The sequence below is a fragment of the Pleurodeles waltl genome, chromosome 10 (genome assembly GCF_031143425.1).
Source record: "Pleurodeles waltl isolate 20211129_DDA chromosome 10, aPleWal1.hap1.20221129, whole genome shotgun sequence".
Lineage (NCBI taxonomy): Eukaryota > Metazoa > Chordata > Amphibia > Caudata > Salamandridae > Pleurodeles > Pleurodeles waltl.
In genome coordinates this window covers 231,962,476-231,985,406 of record NC_090449.1, presented here as the reverse complement: position 1 = coordinate 231,985,406, position 22,931 = coordinate 231,962,476, and the positions used below count along the sequence as shown (strand labels likewise).

The window sequence follows — 22,931 nt, the reverse complement described above, 5'->3', positions numbered from 1 at the left end:
CCCAATACATTATGGTGTTTGTTGCTACATGGGGTTGTATCTGTAACACCTGGGTCAACATTCACATTAGAGGAGTCTTTGCATTTGTCAAAGGCCTATTCAAAATTTGGAGGGCCTCATTTAAATGCTCTCTCTAGTTTCTCAAAGTTCCATCAGATAATGTTTGTAATTGGTCTTTTAATAAGCCATTCATTCTCTCAATCATTCCTGCAGCTTGTGGGTAATATGGAATGTGATAAATCCACTCAATATTGTGAACAATAATCTTGGACCAATTTACCTTTACGTCACTCTGGATTTGGAGTGGGGCTCCATAATAACAAGTTCAAAACTGAGTAGCACGTTTACAGGGGACTGTAATCAAATAATCAGAATAAGTGTCCACCACTGTGCAGGCGTATTCACACACGCGACTATTCGGTAGTGGCTCAATGTAATCAATCTGCCCTGACAACCTCCCTCTCCCAATTGACCTCTGACAGCTTGCGGGATAGATCTCTGTTGTATGTGCTGACACATAGGGCATGGAAGAATGATGATTTTGATCAAATCTAGGGTAATGTGCATCCCTGTAATCTCTTCCCACCTGTTAGTGGCCTTCTCTCCCAGGTTTCGACATTCTTGGTGTGGCCACTTAGCTGTCTCCACCAAGTCAGAATGCTGCATCGATACTTTTGCCTCTGAGATTTTGGCTTTATCGCCTGCAAGGGAATTAAACCATTGTTCTAGGGAGTCGGGTCGGGCAGTTGGCATCTGCATGATACACAGTAACGCTACTTTGCTCTAGCATTTCCCAAATTTCTGGCCACAATTTTTTGACCCACACCTCCTTGGAATGTAGTTTTCAGTTATGTGTATGCCATGTGAGAAGCCAGGTGGCTAACTCTTTGGCGGTAGACCAAGACTCAGTATAAATGTGACATGTCCCAGGAAGTTCCTGTTGTAACACTTGATTTACAGTGTACAATTATGCCTATTGACTACTCTTCCCTTCTCTTCTAGTGGAAAACAACTTCTTGGTGACTTGGTCATATGACAATGCCTTCAAATGTCTTTTGGTCCCCACATACTTGGCTGAACCATTGGTGAACCAAACATGCTTCCTGTCCTCAGGTGACAATGGTTCAAATGCCTCACCCCACCTATCGGGGGATTATTATATATCTGATACCTCCTGCACCCTCTCATCCTCCTGCACGGGGGCCTGTGCCCCATGTTCATGTAGGGCTGCTGTCCCTGCTGGTCCCACCCAGGCCCTGTCCTGTATGTTCCATTTTCACTTTATTACACTGGCTTCTTGTGCATGTCCTATCTGGTGAGTTTTAAGTGAACTTATCACCCACAGCATTATTGGAATCTCATATTTCAGAATCACATTATGACCTAGGGTAATTTTCTCAATATCCACTAGAGCCCTGTAACAGGCTAGAAACTGTTTCTCAAAGGGAGTATATCGCTCTCCAGCATCTGGTAGCTTTTTAGTCCAGAAACCCAGGGGCACCCTCTTTCTTCCCTGTTTTTGCCACATACTCCAATTTGTATATTGCCCCTGAATGGTTACATGTAACTCAATGTCTCCTTCCTGTACTGCCTTAGGTCTAAAGCCTGTTGAATTGCTTCCTTTGCCAATTCAAATGCACACTGCTGCTGCTCTCCCGATTCAAACTCATGCTTTTTTTTCTGGCCCCTTTGTTCAAAGGGGCCAAAATCTGACTCAAGTGAAGGATATGCTGTCTCCAAAATCCAAACAATCCAATGAATCGCTGAGTTTCCTGTTTATTAAGGGGTGTGGCAAATTCTAGTATCTTTTGTTTTACCTGTGGCAGTACCTCCCTACTCGACCACTCGCAGTGGTGAGTCTTATTTGATCAGGTCGAGCTATTTTTAGGACTTACTCGCTGGTTCTGGCAAGTTGACAAAGAACAGGTGTTCCATTCAGTTGAAAAGTGGAGGAGCAATAAAAGACTCCTTTAAATCTTGTTCTTATGTCACATTTGCTCTGTGTTCACAGACAGAGGTCAAAAGTAAGTTTGTCTTACAATACATTTTTGTTCTGACTGCAGAGTTCCAGGACTTTGTATGAACTGTGACCTGCTGTTTAGAATGGAAAATAAAAGGATATGGGGTGTCAGGTTTTTCTTAACACATAACATTTAAATGACTAAGGGGGTCATTCCGACCCTGGCGGTCATAGACCGCCAGGGCCGGGGACCGCGGATGCACCGCCAACAGGCTGGCGGTGCATCCAGGCCAATTCTGACCGCGGCGGTAAAGCCGCGGTCAGAAAAGGGAAACCAGCGGTTTCCCGCCGGTTTTCCCCTGGCCTGAGGAATCCTCCATGGCGGCGCTGCAGGCAGCGCCACCATGGGGATTCCGACCCCCTTCCCGCCAGCCTGGTTCTGGCGGTTTTGACCGCCAGAACCTTGCTGGCGGAAACGGGTGTCGTGGGGCCCCTGTGGGCCCCTGCAGTGCCCATGCCAATGGCATGGGCACTGCAGGGGCCCCCTAACAGGGCCCCACAAAGATTTTCAGTGTCTGCATAGCAGACACTGAAAATCTCGACGGGTGCAACTGCACCCGTCACACCCTTTCCACTCCGCCGGCTCCATTCGGAGCCGGCATCCTCGTGGAAGGGGGTTTCCCGCTGGGCGGGCGGGCGGCCTTCTGGCGGTCGCCGCCAGCCCAGCGGGAAACTCAGAATGACCGCCGCGGTCTTTTGACCGCGGTACGGTCTTCTGGCGGTGTCCAAATCTTCTTCCTCCTTCCCCCGTGAAGAAACATTTTTTTGCCTCTCTTTTCCCTCCTCCTGCATCTGTTACTAGCCCTGATTTACTCATTTGTTATACTGCTTATTCACTTTTCTGCTGCCTTCCTTTTATGCTTATGGTACATCTCCCACAAACTTAGTATCCATCCCATCTATCTGCTCTTTGTTGACACCATCCTTCATTAACGCCATAAACATATCTCTCCTGGATACTCTTATTGCCTGTGCGAACCTCAGACCTTCAGGCTCTCAAAGGTTTTGACCAGTCTCCTAGCTTTCCTAACTTGCAAACTGCCTCTGTACATCTTTCAATGCCTGCACTGTTTGATTAATTAGGAGAGTCATTGTCACCTGCTTGTAAGTTGGAGGAGCTAACCGATTGATTTTGTTTCATACTCAAACTGTCAGTGGAACATCTAACAAATTATGAGCCTCATCCAAGAGAATAGCAGTGTTCATACTTTATTTTTTAATTCTCTACATAGCATCTCTCAATCTGTACCAGGGCTTATCGTTTGGCGGCCAGTCTGACTCAGTATGATATTTTTGACTATACCCCACAACTGCCAATTGCAACAAGTTAGTTGCTCCTTCATTCCTATAATCTCTTAACTGCTCTTATATTATGGGGTCAACGCTAAGAGTACAAAACTTCCTTGCATCTTCCTCATCCAGTGCCACTCTACAAGCTCCGGAGTCAAACAACCACACCACCCATGTAAGGCTGTGCCCAAGCCACTCTCTATTCGTCTGCCTCGTGCTGGCCCCCACCTTTTTGAACAGACTCCTCCCTGGAATTGGAAAAATGTGTGGAACCACAAATATTGGCATCCCAAACATCAGGATTCCAATCTAGCCCTGCTTTAGCAATGGCTAAATGAACTTTCCTTTGATAGATTCTACCCCTGCATTTCTGGTACCTATATTGTGCAATGCAGACGGCTGATTTCAATTCGATGGACTGATAAGTATCAACTTTATCCTGCAGTAACTTATTCTGACAGGACTGCATAGTTACGTTATTTTTGGCTTCAACTAGCTGCCTCTCTAATTGCTGATTTTCTTGTTCAAACTGAGCACATTTCACATGCATTTATCAATAAGCAGATAACAGGATCCAGCCTTGTCTGCTTAAATTAGATAACTCAAGTCCCCTCTCTAGTGGCTCTTTCTGCAAGCAAATTAATACTTTTTTTGGTTCAGCCTTGACAAGACATTCACTCCAATTCTCACATAACCCCCACACGCCCATTCATTCGCAAGAACATCGTAGGGTGATTTTTCTCAACCTGGTATGTCATTTGGCACCTGGTAAACTACCTTTGACTTTTTGCCAAACATTTTCACTTTTAAATCTTTCAATGTGTATCCTTACAACTAATTGTTCTGCCTTGCTTCAAACTAAGAGGAGAACGATGCCAAGGGATGCAGCACTTCTAGTTTGAGTAAATAATTTGTTAAGGCACTTCCCAGATATCAAATAAAAGCACACGAAAATATGAACATGTATGTTCCATTTTCACTTTATTACACTGGCTTCTTGTGCATGTCCTATCTGGTGAGTTTTAAGTGAACTTATCACCCACAGCATTATTGGAATCTCATATTTCAGAATCACATTATGACCTAGGGTAATTTTCTCAATATCCACTAGAGCCCTGTAACAGGCTAGAAACTGTTTCTCAAAGGGAGTATATCGCTCTCCAGCATCTGGTAGCTTTTTAGTCCAGAAACCCAGGGGCACCCTCTTTCTTCCCTGTTTTTGCCACATACTCCAATTTGTATATTGCCCCTGAATGGTTACATGTAACTCAATGTCTCCTTCCTGTACTGCCTTAGGTCTAAAGCCTGTTGAATTGCTTCCTTTGCCAATTCAAATGCACACTGCTGCTGCTCTCCCGATTCAAACTCATGCTTTTTTTTCTGGCCCCTTTGTTCAAAGGGGCCAAAATCTGACTCAAGTGAAGGATATGCTGTCTCCAAAATCCAAACAATCCAATGAATCGCTGAGTTTCCTGTTTATTAAGGGGTGTGGCAAATTCTAGTATCTTTTGTTTTACCTGTGGCAGTACCTCCCTACTCGACCACTCGCAGTGGTGAGTCTTATTTGATCAGGTCGAGCTATTTTTAGGACTTACTCGGTGGTTCTGGCAAGTTGACAAAGAACAGGTGTTCCATTCAGTTGAAAAGTGGAGGAGCAATAAAAGACTCCTTTAAATCTTGTTCTTATGTCACATTTGCTCTGTGTTCACAGACAGAGGTCAAAAGTAAGTTTGTCTTACAATACATTTTTGTTCTGACTGCAGAGTTCCAGGACTTTGTATGAACTGTGACCTGCTGTTTAGAATGGAAAATAAAAGGATATGGGGGTCAGGTTTTTCTTAACACATAACATTTAAATGACTAAGGGGGTCATTCCGACCCTGGCGGTCATAGACCGCCAGGGCCGGGGACCGCGGATGCACCGCCAACAGGCTGGCGGTGCATCCAGGCCAATTCTGACCGCGGCGGTAAAGCCGCGGTCAGAAAAGGGAAACCAGCGGTTTCCCGCCGGTTTTCCCCTGGCCTGAGGAATCCTCCATGGCGGCGCTGCAGGCAGCGCCACCATGGGGATTCCGACCCCCTTCCCGCCAGCCTGGTTCTGGCGGTTTTGACCGCCAGAACCTTGCTGGCGGAAACGGGTGTCGTGGGGCCCCTGTGGGCCCCTGCAGTGCCCATGCCAATGGCATGGGCACTGCAGGGGCCCCCTAACAGGGCCCCACAAAGATTTTCAGTGTCTGCATAGCAGACACTGAAAATCTCGACGGGTGCAACTGCACCCGTCGCACCCTTTCCACTCCGCCGGCTCCATTCGGAGCCGGCATCCTCGTGGAAGGGGGTTTCCCGCTGGGCGGGCGGGCGGCCTTCTGGCGGTCGCCGCCAGCCCAGCGGGAAACTCAGAATGACCGCCGCGGTCTTTTGACCGCGGTACGGTCTTCTGGCGGTGTCCAAATCTTCTTCCTCCTTCCCCCGTGAAGAAACATTTTTTTGCCTCTCTTTTCCCTCCTCCTGCATCTGTTACTAGCCCTGATTTACTCATTTGTTATACTGCTTATTCACTTTTCTGCTGCCTTCCTTTTATGCTTATGGTACATCTCCCACAAACTTAGTATCCATCCCATCTATCTGCTCTTTGTTGACACCATCCTTCATTAACGCCATAAACATATCTCTCCTGGATACTCTGTTATTGCCTGTGCGAACCTCAGACCTTCAGGCTCTCAAAGGTTTTGACCAGTCTCCTAGCTTTCCTAACTTGCAAACTGCCTCTGTACATCTTTCAATGCCTGCACTGTTTGATTAATTAGGAGAGTCATTGTCACCTGCTTGTAAGTTGGAGGAGCTAACCGATTGATTTTGTTTCATACTCAAACTGTCAGTGGAACATCTAACAAATTATGAGCCTCATCCAAGAGAATAGAAGTGTTCATACTTTATTTTTTAATTCTCTACATAGCATCTCTCAATCTGTACCAGGGCTTATCGTTTGGCGGCCAGTCTGACTCAGTATGATATTTTTGACTATACCCCACAACTGCCAATTGCAACAAGTTAGTTGCTCCTTCATTCCTATAATCTCTTAACTGCTCTTATATTATGGGGTCAACGCTAAGAGTACAAAACTTCCTTGCATCTTCCTCATCCAGTGCCACTCTACAAGCTCCGGAGTCAAACAACCACACCACCCATGTAAGGCTGTGCCCAAGCCACTCTCTATTCGTCTGCCTCGTGCTGGCCCCCACCTTTTTGAACAGACTCCTCCCTGGAATTGGAAAAATGTGTGGAACCACAAATATTGGCATCCCAAACATCAGGATTCCAATCTAGCCCTGCTTTAGCAATGGCTAAATGAACTTTCCTTTGATAGATTCTACCCCTGCATTTCTGGTACCTATATTGTGCAATGCAGACGGCTGATTTCAATTCGATGGACTGATAAGTATCAACTTTATCCTGCAGTAACTTATTCTGACAGGACTGCATAGTTACGTTATTTTTGGCTTCAACTAGCTGCCTCTCTAATTGCTGATTTTCTTGTTCAAACTGAGCACATTTCACATGCATTTATCAATAAGCAGATAACAGGATCCAGCCTTGTCTGCTTAAATTAGATAACTCAAGTCCCCTCTCTAGTGGCTCTTTCTGCAAGCAAATTAATACTTTTTTTGGTTCAGCCTTGACAAGACATTCACTCCAATTCTCACATAACCCCCACACGCCCATTCATTCGCAAGAACATCGTAGGGTGATTTTTCTCAACCTGGTATGTCATTTGGCACCTGGGAAACTACCTTTGACTTTTTGCCAAACATTTTCACTTTTAAATCTTTCAATGTGTATCCTTACAACTAATTGTTCTGCCTTGCTTCAAACTAAGAGGAGAACGATGCCAAGGGATGCAGCACTCCTAGTTTGAGTAAATAATTTGTTAAGGCACTTCCCAGATATCAAATAAAAGCACACGAAAATATGAACATGAGCATTTAACTGGAATGGAGTGAAATGTGTAAATGCCACAATACTCACAGCAGTTAAAGAATGACAGTCATAAAAAGGTGTAATACAGCAACAATGAATATATTCAGTGAACCTGTATATATGTGCACAGCACAGCTAGATAATTAAGAATGAAAATGCATCATGGGGATTGAACAACATCATCCTTGCCAAAGTCAAGCTGAGGAACTCTGGACAGCCGAGACAGGAGACTCTTCTCTGATGGGATTTTGTTTTGGGCAGTGTGTCCACCCCTAAAATGAGTTCCTTCTGGATCAGTGCCAAGCTTCCCCACCTTATATACCTTAATCAAACTCAAGAGGAAGGTTCAGACAACTTCCCCCTTCTTTCTAGTAAGTCATGAAATTCAAATGCTGGCTGTATTTGGTCTATGTCGAAAACACGCAAAGGAACGGGCCCTGCTCCAATGCCCATTCCAGAGACAGAGGAGCTGTACTTTTCTGTAATAAAAACATTAAAAACTTTCCCAAACTGAGACTGTCTTATCATGTCTACTGTCCACATCCCCCATGTTAGGTTCCTGCACAGTGCAACCCAGTGCTGCTCGGAAAGTAGCGCAAACACATTCTATGTGAAAAACAAGCTCTGTTTGGAAAAACCCTGTGCCACTGATGTGATGGCAGGTACCTGAAGCTAGGCTAAGCACAAAATGAAGTCAGTGGTCAAGTATAAATAGCATTACACAGTGGTGGTGTACCACATTCCAAAACTTGAAAAATAAATCAGCAAAAGTATAACAGCGTGATTTTTTGTGATTTGTTTCAAGTTCTCATCCTGTCAAATCCAAAGCCCAAACTCACACATTCCAAGAGTAGTTAGAGGAAAACTTTAAATTTGCATTTACCTGATGGGCACAGCACCTCTCACATTGGTGTGCAAAGATCAAATTTGTTTAGCAATACGAAAGGCGATTTTGCACATCACAGTTCTTACAATTTATTTTCTCCTCCCTTTTCACAGTACATGGGCTTGTCTTCTGTATAATCTTGGGCAGTATGCATGACTTAAATGTGATATATGTGGAGGTATAAGGATTAGCACAAGTACATGCCAATATACTTTCGGTGAAGATGTTTTGATAATACTTATAATTTGTTTTTACATCTGTACTAGGGTTACATAGAGTATTTTTGCCTGTACCCTACAAGGTTGGACAATTTTATTTTCCATGTTAAATATATTATTTAAAAAAATTAAACAAATTACAACTGAGATACTGAATCGCATTGGAAAGGTTTGGTGGTAACAAAGTATGCATAATGCAATTCTTTATAACTAAAGCACTTGTATACCAATGTGAGGATGTAGGGCTTGTGGAGTAGAAAACATTCAATTTTGAATTGTTATGAAGTTCTCTACAGTCTAGTTTCATGGCACTCGGTCAAGTGAGAGCCAAAGTATGACTGTTAAAATGGAACATTTGAGGAAATCCTTCGGACTTATCTAGCCTCCAGAAATAATATTGATTAAACTCATGTTTATTTATATTGTTACTGCTCCCCATAGGCAGCCAAGAATGGTGCAACAGGTGTGGAGCTTGACCTTGAATTTAGTGCTGATGGAGTACCTGTACTAATGCACGATGATTCAGTGGACAGAACGACTGATGGGATTGGTAAATTGGAAGAATACACGTTCATTGAGCTTAGGAAGCTCGACCCGACTGCAAAGCATAGATTGAGGTAAGTGACTAAGAAACACACAACCTTTTCTTTATTACGTATTATCATGTAATGCCCACCTGCATCTTCCCTCCTAATATCCTTGTTATGTTAAAAGCGTTTTTATGATCTTTGATAGTCAAGTTTCCCCTGATGAAGAGAAATGATCTGGGAAGGCTAAGATATTAGAGAAAAAGTAATTAATGTTAAATACGAACATGTGACTAAACAGAGAAATTACATATTAAAACAGAATAGTGAATCACTCAGGAGTAGTGCAATGAGGACTGGTAGAAAAATATTTATCAACTCCTGTGATCCCTCCTCAGGCCCTCTCACCTTCCAAGTTTGAAACCATGTTTACGCAGTTCTTACATATTGTATTGTAGCATTTATATAGCACTTACTACCACAATGTGGGTGCAGAAACACTCGCCTGCATGAGTAGCATGCCATACCAGGTTGGATGTGAGGTTGGAAGATGTTTTTGTTTTGATCCTTTTTGGGAAGTGCTTCCATGTAGTGTGTGATGACCACCGACGTGCAGATATTGTGTTAATGGGACACAGCACCTAGCAGTGTGTTGGATAATGAATTGCAAGAGAAAGACATGCAATTTTATGGTTTTTAGTAAGCTGGTAGCTTTGAGCAGCCCTGCATGTCTCTTTATATTTTGTATGATAGTCTGCTTAGCTGGTTACTGCATTGGCGGGGGGGTTCAATCTGGGATTTGTCTATAGTTGTGATCCTGAGCTGGCAGGATTGAAGAGAGAGAGAGGTGTCGATCTGTAGGGATGGGCATTTTTATTATCATCCTATATTGGAGAGTCTTTGTGAGATGTAAAGAAGCCTTCGGATTGTATAGATAGATGTTAGGGACCTGCAGTGAATGGACTGAGTCCTCGAAAATTGTCTATAATGTGTGACAGATCCCTTTGATTAATCCTTGCCTATTCATTTAGTGAAGTTGCCTTTTTTTAGTTATACAATGTTGGACAACCTTCATAGCAGTTGTGTATTATGTGAAATTAATGGGTTTAAGCTACATTTAGTTGCGGACCGCATCATATTATGATTTTATTATACTTGTGTGCCACAACCGTTATATATTGAAGTACATAACTAAATAATGCCATGACAAACCTTGGCATGGAATATCTTATTTAAATATTCAAGCAGTCAAATACAGCCAGGATTAAAAAGTGCTAGTAAGTCTGGCCTTTTTAGAGTGCTTGCATGTAGTCATGTCAGGGAGACTATTTGCACTCACATTGCTACACTATCATACAGGGACAGCCTTAAACCCTCCATTCACAGTAGCACACTCTCACTCAGCAGTGACACAGTCACCTACTTCACTCTGTGTTCAGTTACACCACTTACCCTGCACTTGAAAAAAACGTGCTCACTATGAATTCACACAACAACAAAAAAAAACAGTTCTTGCAGCATTCTGTAAACCAAGCACTTACAGAGGCACATTGCTCATCCTGTACTCATACACATGCACACCATTCACCAGGACGCAACAGTTTGGGATTAGGTGCGGACATCCCTTTATGTAGTACATAGCTGATCAGTTAAGCTGTACTGAAACCTGAACGTATGCCAAAATGATTTAATTTCCAACCCTCAGTCTGGGGCTGAGTGGCATGTGAAAGAAAAACAAGAACTATTCGCCTTCAAAAAATGGCCATGCTGATACAGGATGTTTATTTAGAATTGCTGGTCCAGCCACACCGTTGCCAGCATTTCAGGCTGTATGAGTCTCATCTTTACAGACTTCTCCAGTGAAGGATTGTAGCATCAGGGTTTGGGGGTTGATAGTTTTGTATTGCAAGCAAATGCTAAAATATTTAATTAAAAACTGAAGTGTTCTACAGGGTGGCCATTTTGGAATGGTTAAACAGTGGTGAAGTATGCAGAATACCCTTTCAAAATAGTCACGGTTTTGAAGCATGATGTAGGGCTACTGTGTGCTAAGTGAGCTTTCCACTAGCAATGGTAGGGGAGCTCGTTGGTGCCTACTGTATGCTGTGAATAAGAAATGAGCCAGCTGGTAATAATGACATGGAAGCTGTTGATGCCTACTGTGTGCTATGCATAAGAAGTGATTTGGATGGTAGTAATGAAAGGGAAGCTTTTAGTGCGCTCATTACTCAATTAGCACCCGTCTGCAGTTGCAGAGGATCTGCAGTGGCATGCACTAAACACATTTTTTTTTTTTCCAAAGACGGCCTCCCTTTGAATGCTGGGAAATGCAGAATAATCAAAATACTTTCACACACTGCTTGACATCCCAAACAATATTGGGTGTTCGATTGGTAGGCCAAACATTGGCAACAAAGCCAATGGCTGAAAAGGTCTGACTAATTTCCCCACTCTGTGTATGTTGTTCTGTGGGATGAACTGATATGTGAAAGATGCTCTGTCTGATTCATGACGGCATTGGAAAGACTTTGTTGGCAGTGAATAACAAAATTATTAGGGCATTGCACCAAAATATGTGTATGTATCCTGGAAGCTTTTTTGTTTATTCTTGAGTAGGTTATTGCATAGGAAGGCCTTACCTCTCAGGCCTTTCCTTCCTTCAGCTAAGATCAGTTATTTTTTGGTGTCCATGTGTAGTGCCTTGTTTGTAGAACAGGCTTCATGCTTCTAGGGGTAGCAAGTTCTATAATGACTTTAGTTATGTGTTCTAATGTTTTTGTTCTGGACTTGTGACTGATGACCTAGTGGAAGACCACATTTAATAGTGCCTAATTACAGGGAGGCTTGTGAGCAAAATTTCGACATATTACGTTTTGGAAATGATCAGGGCTTGAAACGGGATCTTCGGATCGGGAAAGGAAACTTCTGATGTTTCTTAGAAGGTAAATTGACTTTCTTTGTGAATTCTTTTATGTGGTCTTCCAAGCGGAGTTTTGGGTCCAAAGTGACACACAGGGTTTTTGCTCATTACATACTCTTAGCTAAGTACTATTTTGCTCAGCAGTTTTGTCCTTTCGGTAGTTTGTATTTTTGTTTAGGTGTCAAGCTTTTGTTTCCTTTTTTTCATCTAGGTCTGTATTTATCATATGTATGTAGTTAGAGTCTGGAGGCCATTTGGCCAGTCAGCTGTAGCTTAATCTCATCTGTGTATTGGCGAAATAAGATGTTATATTTTCACTAGAGTTCAACCAAAGGTTCAACAATTAAGTTGAACTGAAAGGGGACCAATGGCAACATTTTGTCACTCTGAGATATAAGAGGGTGAGTTTTGAATTTAGGTTGCTGATTTCCATCTATTGAAAATGGTCAGTGAAGTAGACTAGAATCGGTTCATAATAGCAACCTATCAAAAGCTGGGTTGCAGCATTTTGGTTGACCTGAAGCTTTTTAGTCTGTTATGCTTGCATGCAGAATTAAAAAGAATTTAATCTTTGTTCTGTGCAGATGCTGACTTTCTTGTGATGCTTAGCTGGTGAAAGCACGTAGATGATATGAAGCCCTTGAGGAGTTTGCAAAAGGAGGACATTAATTTTAAAGTACAGATTGCATACTTGGTTGTAGGATGGGACAAGAGCCCATTGGGCTGTAGTCCACCTTTCGTCAGGGCCCCCTGTCACCATAATCTCTGCCTTCTATGACTTGAATCACAACTAGTGACGACCTATCTACTCTCAAATGTGTGACATACAGGTCCTACATCACACAGCCTTCGCAACCAGGTTACCCTTAAAATCTAAGGGGTAACTATGTGTTGTCAGTGAACATACAGAACATGTAGCTGTTAGACTGAACAACATCAGTAGTGGGCTATGGTGGGCTTGAAATGTATAAAGGGAGAGTCCATATCCTTTATCAAAACAGTAAGGGGAAGCAGAAAAACAGCCTGAGACACAAGTGACAGACATGGGACGATTAATACCAGAGCAGCCCACTCAAAGCCTATCTTCTTCCCGTTCTCTAGAAGGATGGGATTGTCAGCGGTGTCACATGCTACAGATGGATCCAGCAGCATCACCGAATGAATAATTTTGCAAATAATTTCTTAGTTAAGTGATTGGTATCAGATATGTCCAATCACTGTTTCAAATGAAAGTACATCATTTTTTTAGTATGATGGGGTCAAATGTATCGTATCACTATTTGAAATGAAAGTGCATACTACACACATTTTGATGTGCGTACTGTCATAATTCGTTGCAGGAACAACAAATATTTAAACAATAAATCAGTTTTTGTTTGTGTATTCATTTTTCAGATAAAAAAATAGACAAATATCTCCTAGTTGTCACAGTAATCACAACAGGTCAGGTGTATTAAATAGTGATTAAAGTCGACAAGGAAAACTCAATGTATAATCAAAGTCCATGTAATAAACTAGGTATTCTCTGGTGGAATGTAAATTTGTAGCCTTTTAGGAACAAGTTGTAGTGGATAGACCATAGAAATTTCAGTCCCTTTATGTCAACTTGAGGCCATTTTGAGAAGAAAGTGTTGTGATAACATCAATTGTAGATTCTTAAACAAAACTAGGAACCATTGTACAGGCCAGATGTACAAGGTCAAATCAAAAGATTATATTTGATTAAATAAAGGTCCGAACGTAAACAACAAACTGATGTACAGTCAGATGTGTGCATGCTGTAGGTCGTAACCGTCCATATTGGTCTTGGTTCCACTGATCAGTACGAGCAGTAACAACCTACTGTGTGCACACATACAACTTTCCAGCAGTGTGTTATTTAGATGGGGACCTCAATTCAATTGACTGTAAAGGTTTGGAGGCTGGAGAACTTTGTTCGGGATGATGAGGAAGGAGCAGATGCTGCCAGGTTTGGGGTGGTGGGAGGCTAGGAGGGAGGGAGCCAGAGGGAGCCTGTCGGACTGCACAAGGACCCTGAGTGCTCTGGTGAATGAGGCTTCTGAGTTGTTCCTCACATATGGGTCCACATTTGATGTGGCACTTACCTGCCCTCCGTGCCCCTGGGTGTGCCTTGTGAATGCTTCCACCCCTGCAGAGGACTCCAACAAGCATGTGGATAGTATTGCTACAGCCTTCCCTCTTAAGACTCTCAGCACCCACCTGGGTGCCCACCTTCTGAGTTTTGAGGCACTTCTGTTGAGGCACCTTGGACACAGCAGAGCTGTGTGAAGCTCCCTAACAGCCCCCTAAGAAGAAAACTGGTAGGGGTAGCCTCCTTGCTTACTTGCATATATCTGGGTGTAAGACATAGCTTAATAAAGAAAGAACTCATGGACAGCCTCCACATGTTTCATAGAGATGAACTGCCCCCAGACTTTGACAAAACTCTAGGAGAAATGTATTCAGATTTGACATCCACAATGTAGAAGCTGCTTACAGATATTGACTCAGTGGGCAAATGCAGCCTGGACTTATAGGGGCACTTTGACTCCCATTGAAAGCTGCAAGCACCATAGTCCTTCGTGATCTCAGATTTAGACAAGCAACTGGACAAACTCAAGGAGTTGAAGATCCGCTCTTGAACGGAGAACGTATGGATAATCGGCTTGAGTGAAGACGTCTCGGAGCCTCATCTAGATGCCTTTGTGACTGCCCTGTTCTCTAATATAGCAGGAGATGAACATGGAGAGGTGCGCATGGACAGAGCCCATAGGGTGGGCCCTCAGTGTTTAGGTCAAATACAAAGACCTAGAGAAATCCTAGGTTCGATGGCATCTGTCGCTGTAGATACGCATGTTCTGCAATAGCTCGCCATCTGGTGTTGGGCCGGAGTGTTACAAGTTGTTTTTCTTCGAAGAAGTCTTTCGAGTCACGGGACCGAGTGACTCCTCCTTTTGTCTCCATTGCGCATGGGCGTCGACTCCATCCTCGATTGTTTTTTTTCCGCCATCGGGTTCGGACGTGTTCCTGTCGCTCCGAGTTTCGGAACAGAAAAAAATAGTTAATTTCGGAAGATTTTCGTCGGTATTGTTGCGTTCGGGATCGGCATACTTAGATTCAACACCGCATCGAAGATCGAAGAGCTCCGGTGCCCTTCGGGGTAGTTTTTCGATCCTCCGTCGGGGCCTGGTCGGCCCGACCGCGTGCTGAAGAACGCCGATGGAACGGACCCCGTTCCGTTTCTGCCCCAAATGCCACAATAAATACCCCTACACAGACCAACACTTGGTCTGCAACCTGTGCCTGTCACCTGAGCACAGCGAAGACACCTGCGAGGCCTGTCGTGCGTTCCGGTCCCGAAAAACACTCCGAGACCGTCGAGCCAGAAGACTTCAAATGGCGTCCGCACCGACAGCCCGACGGGAGTTCGAGGAACAGGAAGAGGAAGGTACCTTCTCGATCCAAGACTCAGACTCCGAAGGATTCGACGATACACAAACCGTGAGTAAGACGTCGAAAACCACACAAAGAAACATTTACAAGGCCCAGGGGACGCCACTGCCACCAGGCCATGGCTCAACCCATAAAATCGGTGACCGACTCGACGCCGAGACAGCGGCACCGAAACAGATCGACGCCGAGAGGTTTCGGCCCCGAAAAGGAAAAAAGTCACCTCGGAGCCGAAAAAACACGCAGACAAAGTTTCGCCGCCGAAACAAACTGCAAGCGACCCAGCTTCAGGCTCTTATACAGAAGAGCACTCGCTAACCTCCCAAATGCAGAAGCATAGGTTTGAGGAAGAGCTACAAGCAACTGATGCGGACCATACGCAAAAGCGTATCTTCATTCAGCAGGGGACAGGAAAAATAAGCACCCTTCCCCCCATTAGGAGAAAGAGAAGGTTGGAGTTCCAGACGGAACAAGCACCACAACCAAAAGTGGTGAAAAGAGTTACACCACCACCCTCTCCTCCGCCCGTGATTAACGTTTCACCAGCACAAACGCCATCACACTCCCCAGCTCACACCACCATGAGCCAGGGTGACCAAGACCAGGACGCATGGGACCTATACGACGCCCCAGTGTCAGATAACAGCCCAGAGGCATACCCTACAAAACCATCTCCACCAGAAGACAGCACCGCGTACTCTCAGGTGGTGGCTAGAGCAGCACAATTTCACAACGTAAGCCTCCACTCAGAACAGGTCGAGGATGATTTCTTGTTCAACACACTCTCCTCCACCCACAGCTCCTACCAAAGCCTGCCTATGCTCCCTGGTATGCTCCGGCACGCAAAAGACATATTTAAGGACCCGGTCAAAAGTAGGGCAATCACACCAAGGGTGGAAAAAAAGTATAAGCCGCCTCCTACAGACCCGGCTTTCATCACAACACAGCTGCCACCAGACTCTGTTGTTGTAGGAGCAGCTAGGAAAAGGGCCAACTCTCACACATCTGGAGATGCACCACCCCCAGATAAAGAAAGCCGCAAGTTTGATGCAGCTGGTAAGAGAGTCGCAGCACAAGCTGCAAACCAGTGGCGCATCGCGAACTCCCAGGCACTACTTGCGCGCTATGACAGAGCCCACTGGGACGAGATGCAACATCTCATTGAACATCTGCCCAAAGACTTCCAAAATAGGGCAAAACAAGTGGTTGAGGAGGGACAGGCCATCTCCAACAACCAGATCCGCTCCTCCATGGACGCTGCAGATACAGCTGCACGGACAATTAATACATCTGTAACTATCAGAAGGCATGCATGGCTCCGAACGTCTGGATTTAAACCAGAGATTCAACAAGCAGTTCTCAATATGCCTTTTAATGAAAAAGAACTGTTCGGTCCAGAAGTGGACACAGCGATTGAGAAACTCAAAAAAGATACGGACACTGCCAAAGCCATGGGCGCACTCTACTCCCCGCAGAGCAGAGGGAATTACAGCTCATTCCGTAAAACGCCCTTTCGAGGGGGGTTTCGGGGTCAAAGCACACAAGCCAGCACCTCACAAGCCACACCGTCCAGTTACCAAGGACAGTATAGAGGAGGTTTTCGGGGACAATATAGAGGAGGGCAATTCCCTAGAAATAGAGGAAGATTCCAAAGCCCCAAAACCCCTACTACTAAACAGTGACTCACATGTCACTCACCCCCTCCACACAACACCAGTGGGGGGTCGAATAGGTCATTATTACAGAGCATGGGAGAAAATCACTACAGACACTTGGGTTCTAGCAATTATCCAACATGGTTACTGCATAGAATTTCTACAGTTCCCTCCAAACATACCACCAAAAGCACAAAATTTAACAACACACCATTCCAATCTCCTAGAGATAGAAGTGCAGGCACTATTGCAAAAGAATGCAATCGAATTAGTGCCAAACACACAAATAAACACAGGAGTTTACTCACTGTACTTTCTGATACCAAAGAAGGACAAAACACTGAGACCAATCCTAGACCTCAGAGTAGTCAACACTTTCATCAAATCAGACCACTTCCACATGGTCACACTACAAGAAGTATTGCCATTGCTAAAGCTGCACGACTACATGGCAACTTTAGACCTCAAGGATGCTTATTTCCATATACCAATTCACCCATCGCACAGGAAATACCTAAGGTTTGTATTCAAAGGAATACATTACCAATTCAAGGTACTGCCTTTCGGATTAACAACCGCACCAAGAGTCTTTACCAAATGTCTAGCGGTAGTCGCTGCACACATCAGAAGGCAGCAAATACATGTGTTCCCATATTTAGACGACTGGCTAATCAAGGCCCATTCGTTAATAGAGTGCTCAAATCACACAAATCATATCATACAAACCCTCTTCAAACTAGGGTTCACCGTCAATTTCACAAAATCCAAAATTCGGCCACGCAAGGTACAACAATACCTGGGAGCCATAATAGACACATCAAAAGGAGTAGCCACTCCAAGTCCACAAAGAATTCAAAATTTCAACACCATCATACAACGCATGTATCCAACACAAAAGATACAAGCAAAGATGGTATTACAACTCCTAGGCATGATGTCATCATGCATAGCCATTGTCCCAAACACAAGACTGCACATGAGGCCCTTACAACAATGCCTAGCATCACAGTGGTCTCAAGCACAGGGTCACCTTCTAGATCTGGTGTTAATAGACCGCCAAACTTACCTCTCGCTTCTGTGGTGGAACAACATAAATTTAAACAAGGGGCGGCCTTTCCAAGACCCAGTGCCACAATACGTAATAACAACAGATGCTTCCATGACAGGGTGGGGAGCACACCTCGATCAACACAGCATACAAGGACAATGGAACGTACATCAAACAAAACTGCATATCAATCACCTAGAACTTCTTGCAGTTTTTCAAGCACTAAAAGCTTTCCAACCAATAATAGTTCACAAATACATTCTCGTCAAAACAGACAACATGACAACAATGTATTATCTAAACAAGCAGGGAGGGACGCACTCCACGCAGTTAAGCATGTTAGCACAAAAAATTTGGCATTGGGCAATTCACAACCAAATTCGCCTAATTGCACAGTTTATACCAGGGATACAAAATCAACTCGCAGACAATCTCTCTCGAGATCACCAACAGGTCCACGAATGGGAAATTCACCCCCAAATACTGAACACTTATTTCAAACTCTGGGGAACACCTCAGATAGACTTGTTTGCGACAAGGGAGAACGCAAAATGCCAAAACTTCGCATCCAGATACCCACACAAACAATCCCAAGGCAATGCCCTATGGATGAACTGGTCAGGGATATTTGCTTACGCTTTTCCTCCTCTCCCTCTCCTTCCTTACCTGGTAAACAAACTCAGTCAAAGCAAACTCAAACTCATATTGATAGCACCAACTTGGGCAAGGCAACCCTGGTACACAACGCTGCTAGACCTATCAGTGGTACCCTGCATCAAATTGCCCAACAGGCCAGATCTGTTGACACAGCACAACCAAAAGATCAGACACCCAGATCCAGCATCGCTGAATCTAGCAATCTGGCTCCTGAAATCCTAGAATTCGGGCACTTACAACTTACCCAAGAATGTATGGAAGTCATAAAACAAGCAAGAAGGCCATCCACCAGGCACTGCTATGCAAGTAAATGGAAGAGGTTTGTTTGCTACTGCCATATTAATCAAATACAACCATTACACACAACTCCAGAACATGTAGTGGGTTACTTGCTTCACTTACAAAAATCTAACCTAGCTTTCTCTTCCATTAAGATTCACCTTGCAGCAATATCTGCATACCTGCAGACTACCTATTCAACTTCCCTATATAAAATACCAGTCATTAAAGCATTCATGGAGGGCCTTAGGAGAATTATACCACCAAGAACACTACCTGTTCCTTCATGGAACCTAAATGTTGTCCTAACTAGACTTATGGGTCCACCTTTTGAACCCATGCACTCCTGCGACATACAGTTCCTAACCTGGAAGGTGGCATTTCTCATCGCCATTACTTCCCTGAGAAGAGTAAGCGAGATTCAGGCGTTTACTATACAGGAACCTTTTATACAACTACACAAAAATAAAGTCGTCCTAAGGACCAATCCTAAATTTTTGCCAAAGGTTATTTCACCGTTCCATCTAAATCAAACAGTGGAACTTCCGGTGTTCTTTCCACAGCCAGATACCGTAGCTGAAAGGGCACTACATACATTAGATGTCAAAAGAGCATTAATGTATTACATTGACAGAACAAAGAACATCAGAAAGACTAAACAACTCTTTATTGCATTTCAAAAACCTCATGCAGGAAACCCAATTTCAAAACAAGGTATAGCCAGATGGATAGTTAAATGCATCCAAATCTGCTACCTTAAAGCTAAACGACAGCTGCCCATTACACCAAGGGCACACTCAACCAGAAAGAAAGGTGCTACCATGGCCTTTCTAGGAAACATCCCAATGCAAGAAATATGTAAGGCAGCCACATGGTCTACGCCTCACACATTCACCAAGCACTACTGTGTAGACGTGTTATCCGCACAACAAGCCACAGTAGGTCAAGCTGTATTAAGGACATTATTTCAGACTACTTCCACTCCTACAGGCTGATCCACCGCTTTTGGGGAAATAACTGCTTACTAGTCTATTGCAGAACATGCGTATCTACAGCGACAGATGCCATCGAACTGAAAATGTCACTTACCCAGTGTACATCTGTTCGTGGCATCGGTCGCAGTAGATTCGCATGTGCCCACCCGCCTCCCCGGGAGCCTGTAGCAGTTTGGAAGTTACCTTCAATTATTTATATATGTATCATCTCAACCTTAAATAAGTGCATACTTAGTCACTCCATTGCATGGGCACTATTACTACAATTCAACTCCTACCTCACCCTCTGCGGGGAAAAACAATCGAGGATGGAGTCGACGCCCATGCGCAATGGAGACAAAAGGAGGAGTCACTCGGTCCCGTGACTCGAAAGACTTCTTCGAAGAAAAACAACTTGTAACACTCCGGCCCAACACCAGATGGCGAGCTATTGCAGAACATGCGAATCTACTGCGACCGATGCCACGAACAGATGTACACTGGGTAAGTGACATTTTCATTACTTTTCATTACTTTTCAGAGAAAGAGATGTTCTGCCTGCTGGGCATCCCTGAGCCCGAGGACACTTCGGACCCTCCATGGTAGCTAAATTACTCTGGCACATCTTCTAAGAAATGAGACCGGTCTGGTTGGAGTCGCCTGAGGGGTCGTGGGTTTCCAAGACAGGGCTCAAGAGCGGCTCTACTGGACACTGCATTAGATTTACAAGTGGAGCCTTGGTGGCTCCTGATTGAAGTTGGATTTATGTTTTGGTTTCTGCTATGGCCTCTTGGTGCAGGTTTTGGGGAACTGAGGCTTGTATTTATACTTGTTGCTGACTGCGGTGCCTACACATAGGACTCTTTCCTGTATTGACTACATCATAGTACCTCACATTTTTCAGAGGTTGGTAAAGTGTGGATAGAGGCAGTGAGGGTCTTTGAATTTGCACATTGAGTGATTTGGGCTAGGCCTTTCAGGGATGCTGGCGCCTTTACATTTTGTTAGAGATCTGGTTATTCTGGAAGAAATTGGGCAGTATATAGAGAGGTATTTCACTCTGAATGAGGACTCTGATGCCTACTAGCATGGGACGCCTTCATCAGAGGTGATTTAATAAAGGCTGCAGCTGATTGCCAGTGTCCCTGGAAATTAGAGGTCCAACAACTTGAAAAAGAAGTGAAAGATTTAGAACGGGTTAGGGCATAACAGCCCACAATGCAGAGTACACAAAACTACTTGCAGCTAGAGGGGGAACTTAGCTTGCAATATTCCAATAGAGCAGAGCTTGCCCTTTCCCATAAAAAAAAAAAAAAGAGGTCTATATTTACAGGGTATAAGGATGGTACTCGGTTGACTAGAGTGTTACAGGGCACACAGAAAAAAATACGATGTAAAATAATCACTCCCACTGGCGGTGTTCTTTCTGATACGGCGATGCTTGATGAAATTTGCCCCTTTTTTGACCTTATACTCTGGGAAGGCACTCCTGGTGCCTCAGCAAAAGACACATGTCAAAGAAATAAAGCTTTCCCTATCTACTGGGAAGCCATCAACGGCTCAGACATCAGGAGGAAGTGAGAGCAGCTATAAAAGCCTTTAAAATAATACAGCCCCGGACCCGATGGGTACACGACCCAATTTTATAAACTATTCTTGTGCAAGCTAATCCTTAATTTAGCAAACCTGTTTAGCTTCTGCACTGAGAATAGTTATATGATCCCTACAATGAGAGAGGTAGTAATCTCTGCTCTCCCCAAACTGAGCAGCGATGTGCAGGTGTGTGCCTCCTGCTGTCCCACCCTGCTTTTGAATATTGACGTAAAACTATAGAAAAAGATTTCGGTTGACCGCCTTAATGAGGTTATTCCATCCCTGATACACCTGAACCAGAGTGGTTTCGTACAATTGGTGAAATCCACAATAATGTAAGGCCAGCCATCTACCTCTTGAAAAAGGCTTCTCTCAAAGCAGTTCCAGCGATTCTGCTGTTAGATGTGGAAAACCCTTTTTTACTGCATTTATTGGCTAGACTTGCACCTTGTACTCCAGCCATATGGGTTGCCCAGAATAGCTTGATCTCCTGTGTTATTTGCATATACAGAGGCACTAAACAGGAGCATCCCAGATTCACAGTTCTATTTGCACTATTCATAAAGCACCTGGTCTGCCAGATTCAGCAATATGAGGAAGTGGCGGGTATTAAATTTGGCATCTGGGAATACAATGTCCCTTTATGCGAACAATGTCCTGCTGACTCTGGAGGTCTCTGAAAACGCCTCCTCCTATAGTGTTGTCTCTTCTGAGAGCTTTTTTTAGTTGGTTTCTTGGTATGAAATAAATTTCGATAAATCTGAGATCCTTAATTTAACTCTGTTGGCTGACGAGGTAGTCTCCTTGTGTAGGACCTTTCCCCTTCTGTTGGACTACAAAATTCATTAGGTACTCGGGGGTGCTGCTCACTGGAACCGATTGAGAGCTATTTCAAGCTACCTTTCCTCCGCTCCTGTCCTTAATTCGCAGAAATGTAGACTTACGGGGCTGCCTGATTTATCTCTTGGATAGGTAGATCTTGCCGCCTGATTATGGAGTAAGTTTCCTGATTTAGAATATCCAAGAAGCTCCATGTGTGCAATTGTGAGCCCTTCTTTTCTTTTTCACCTAGTGTAACACTGGGAGCAGTATTAACTTGTGTTTCCTGGCAGTGCATTTGGGACTGTTCGTGATACTACAGACTACCGCAGTAGAGAGAGTAATACATTGGTAGCCTCTCTTTTTAAGTTTCTTGGACAAGGTTTTTTGAGATTTTCGCTACAGGCCAGTGGTTCTCAACTTTTTGGCATCCGTGGACCCCCAGTTTATCATTGTTGGAACCCAGTGACACCCACTGAATGATTATTGGAATCCGGGGACTTCCACTGAGTCATTACTGGAAGCCAGGCACCACGGGCTAAAAACATGGTCAATGATGTGAAGCGCAAAACAGTACACAAAAAATACAGAAACAAGTATTCAAACAAATACACAAATGT

General features: G+C 44.1%; 1 protein-coding gene across 3 annotated transcripts in view; it reads left to right on the top strand.

Annotated features, from left to right (window-relative positions):
• GDE1 (glycerophosphodiester phosphodiesterase 1) overlaps positions 1 to 22,931 on the top strand; it is a 211,504-nt gene that overhangs the window by 27,570 nt on the left and 161,003 nt on the right. For all 3 annotated transcript variants that reach the window (XR_011199087.1, XM_069210239.1, XM_069210238.1), the window contains exon 2: positions 8,831 to 9,006. Coding sequence is in view for 2 of the 3 variants with exons in the window: in XM_069210239.1 (XP_069066340.1) it covers positions 8,831 to 9,006 (176 nt within the window). In the remaining variant the exon portion in view is untranslated. The remainder of the gene's footprint in view (positions 1 to 8,830; positions 9,007 to 22,931) is intronic.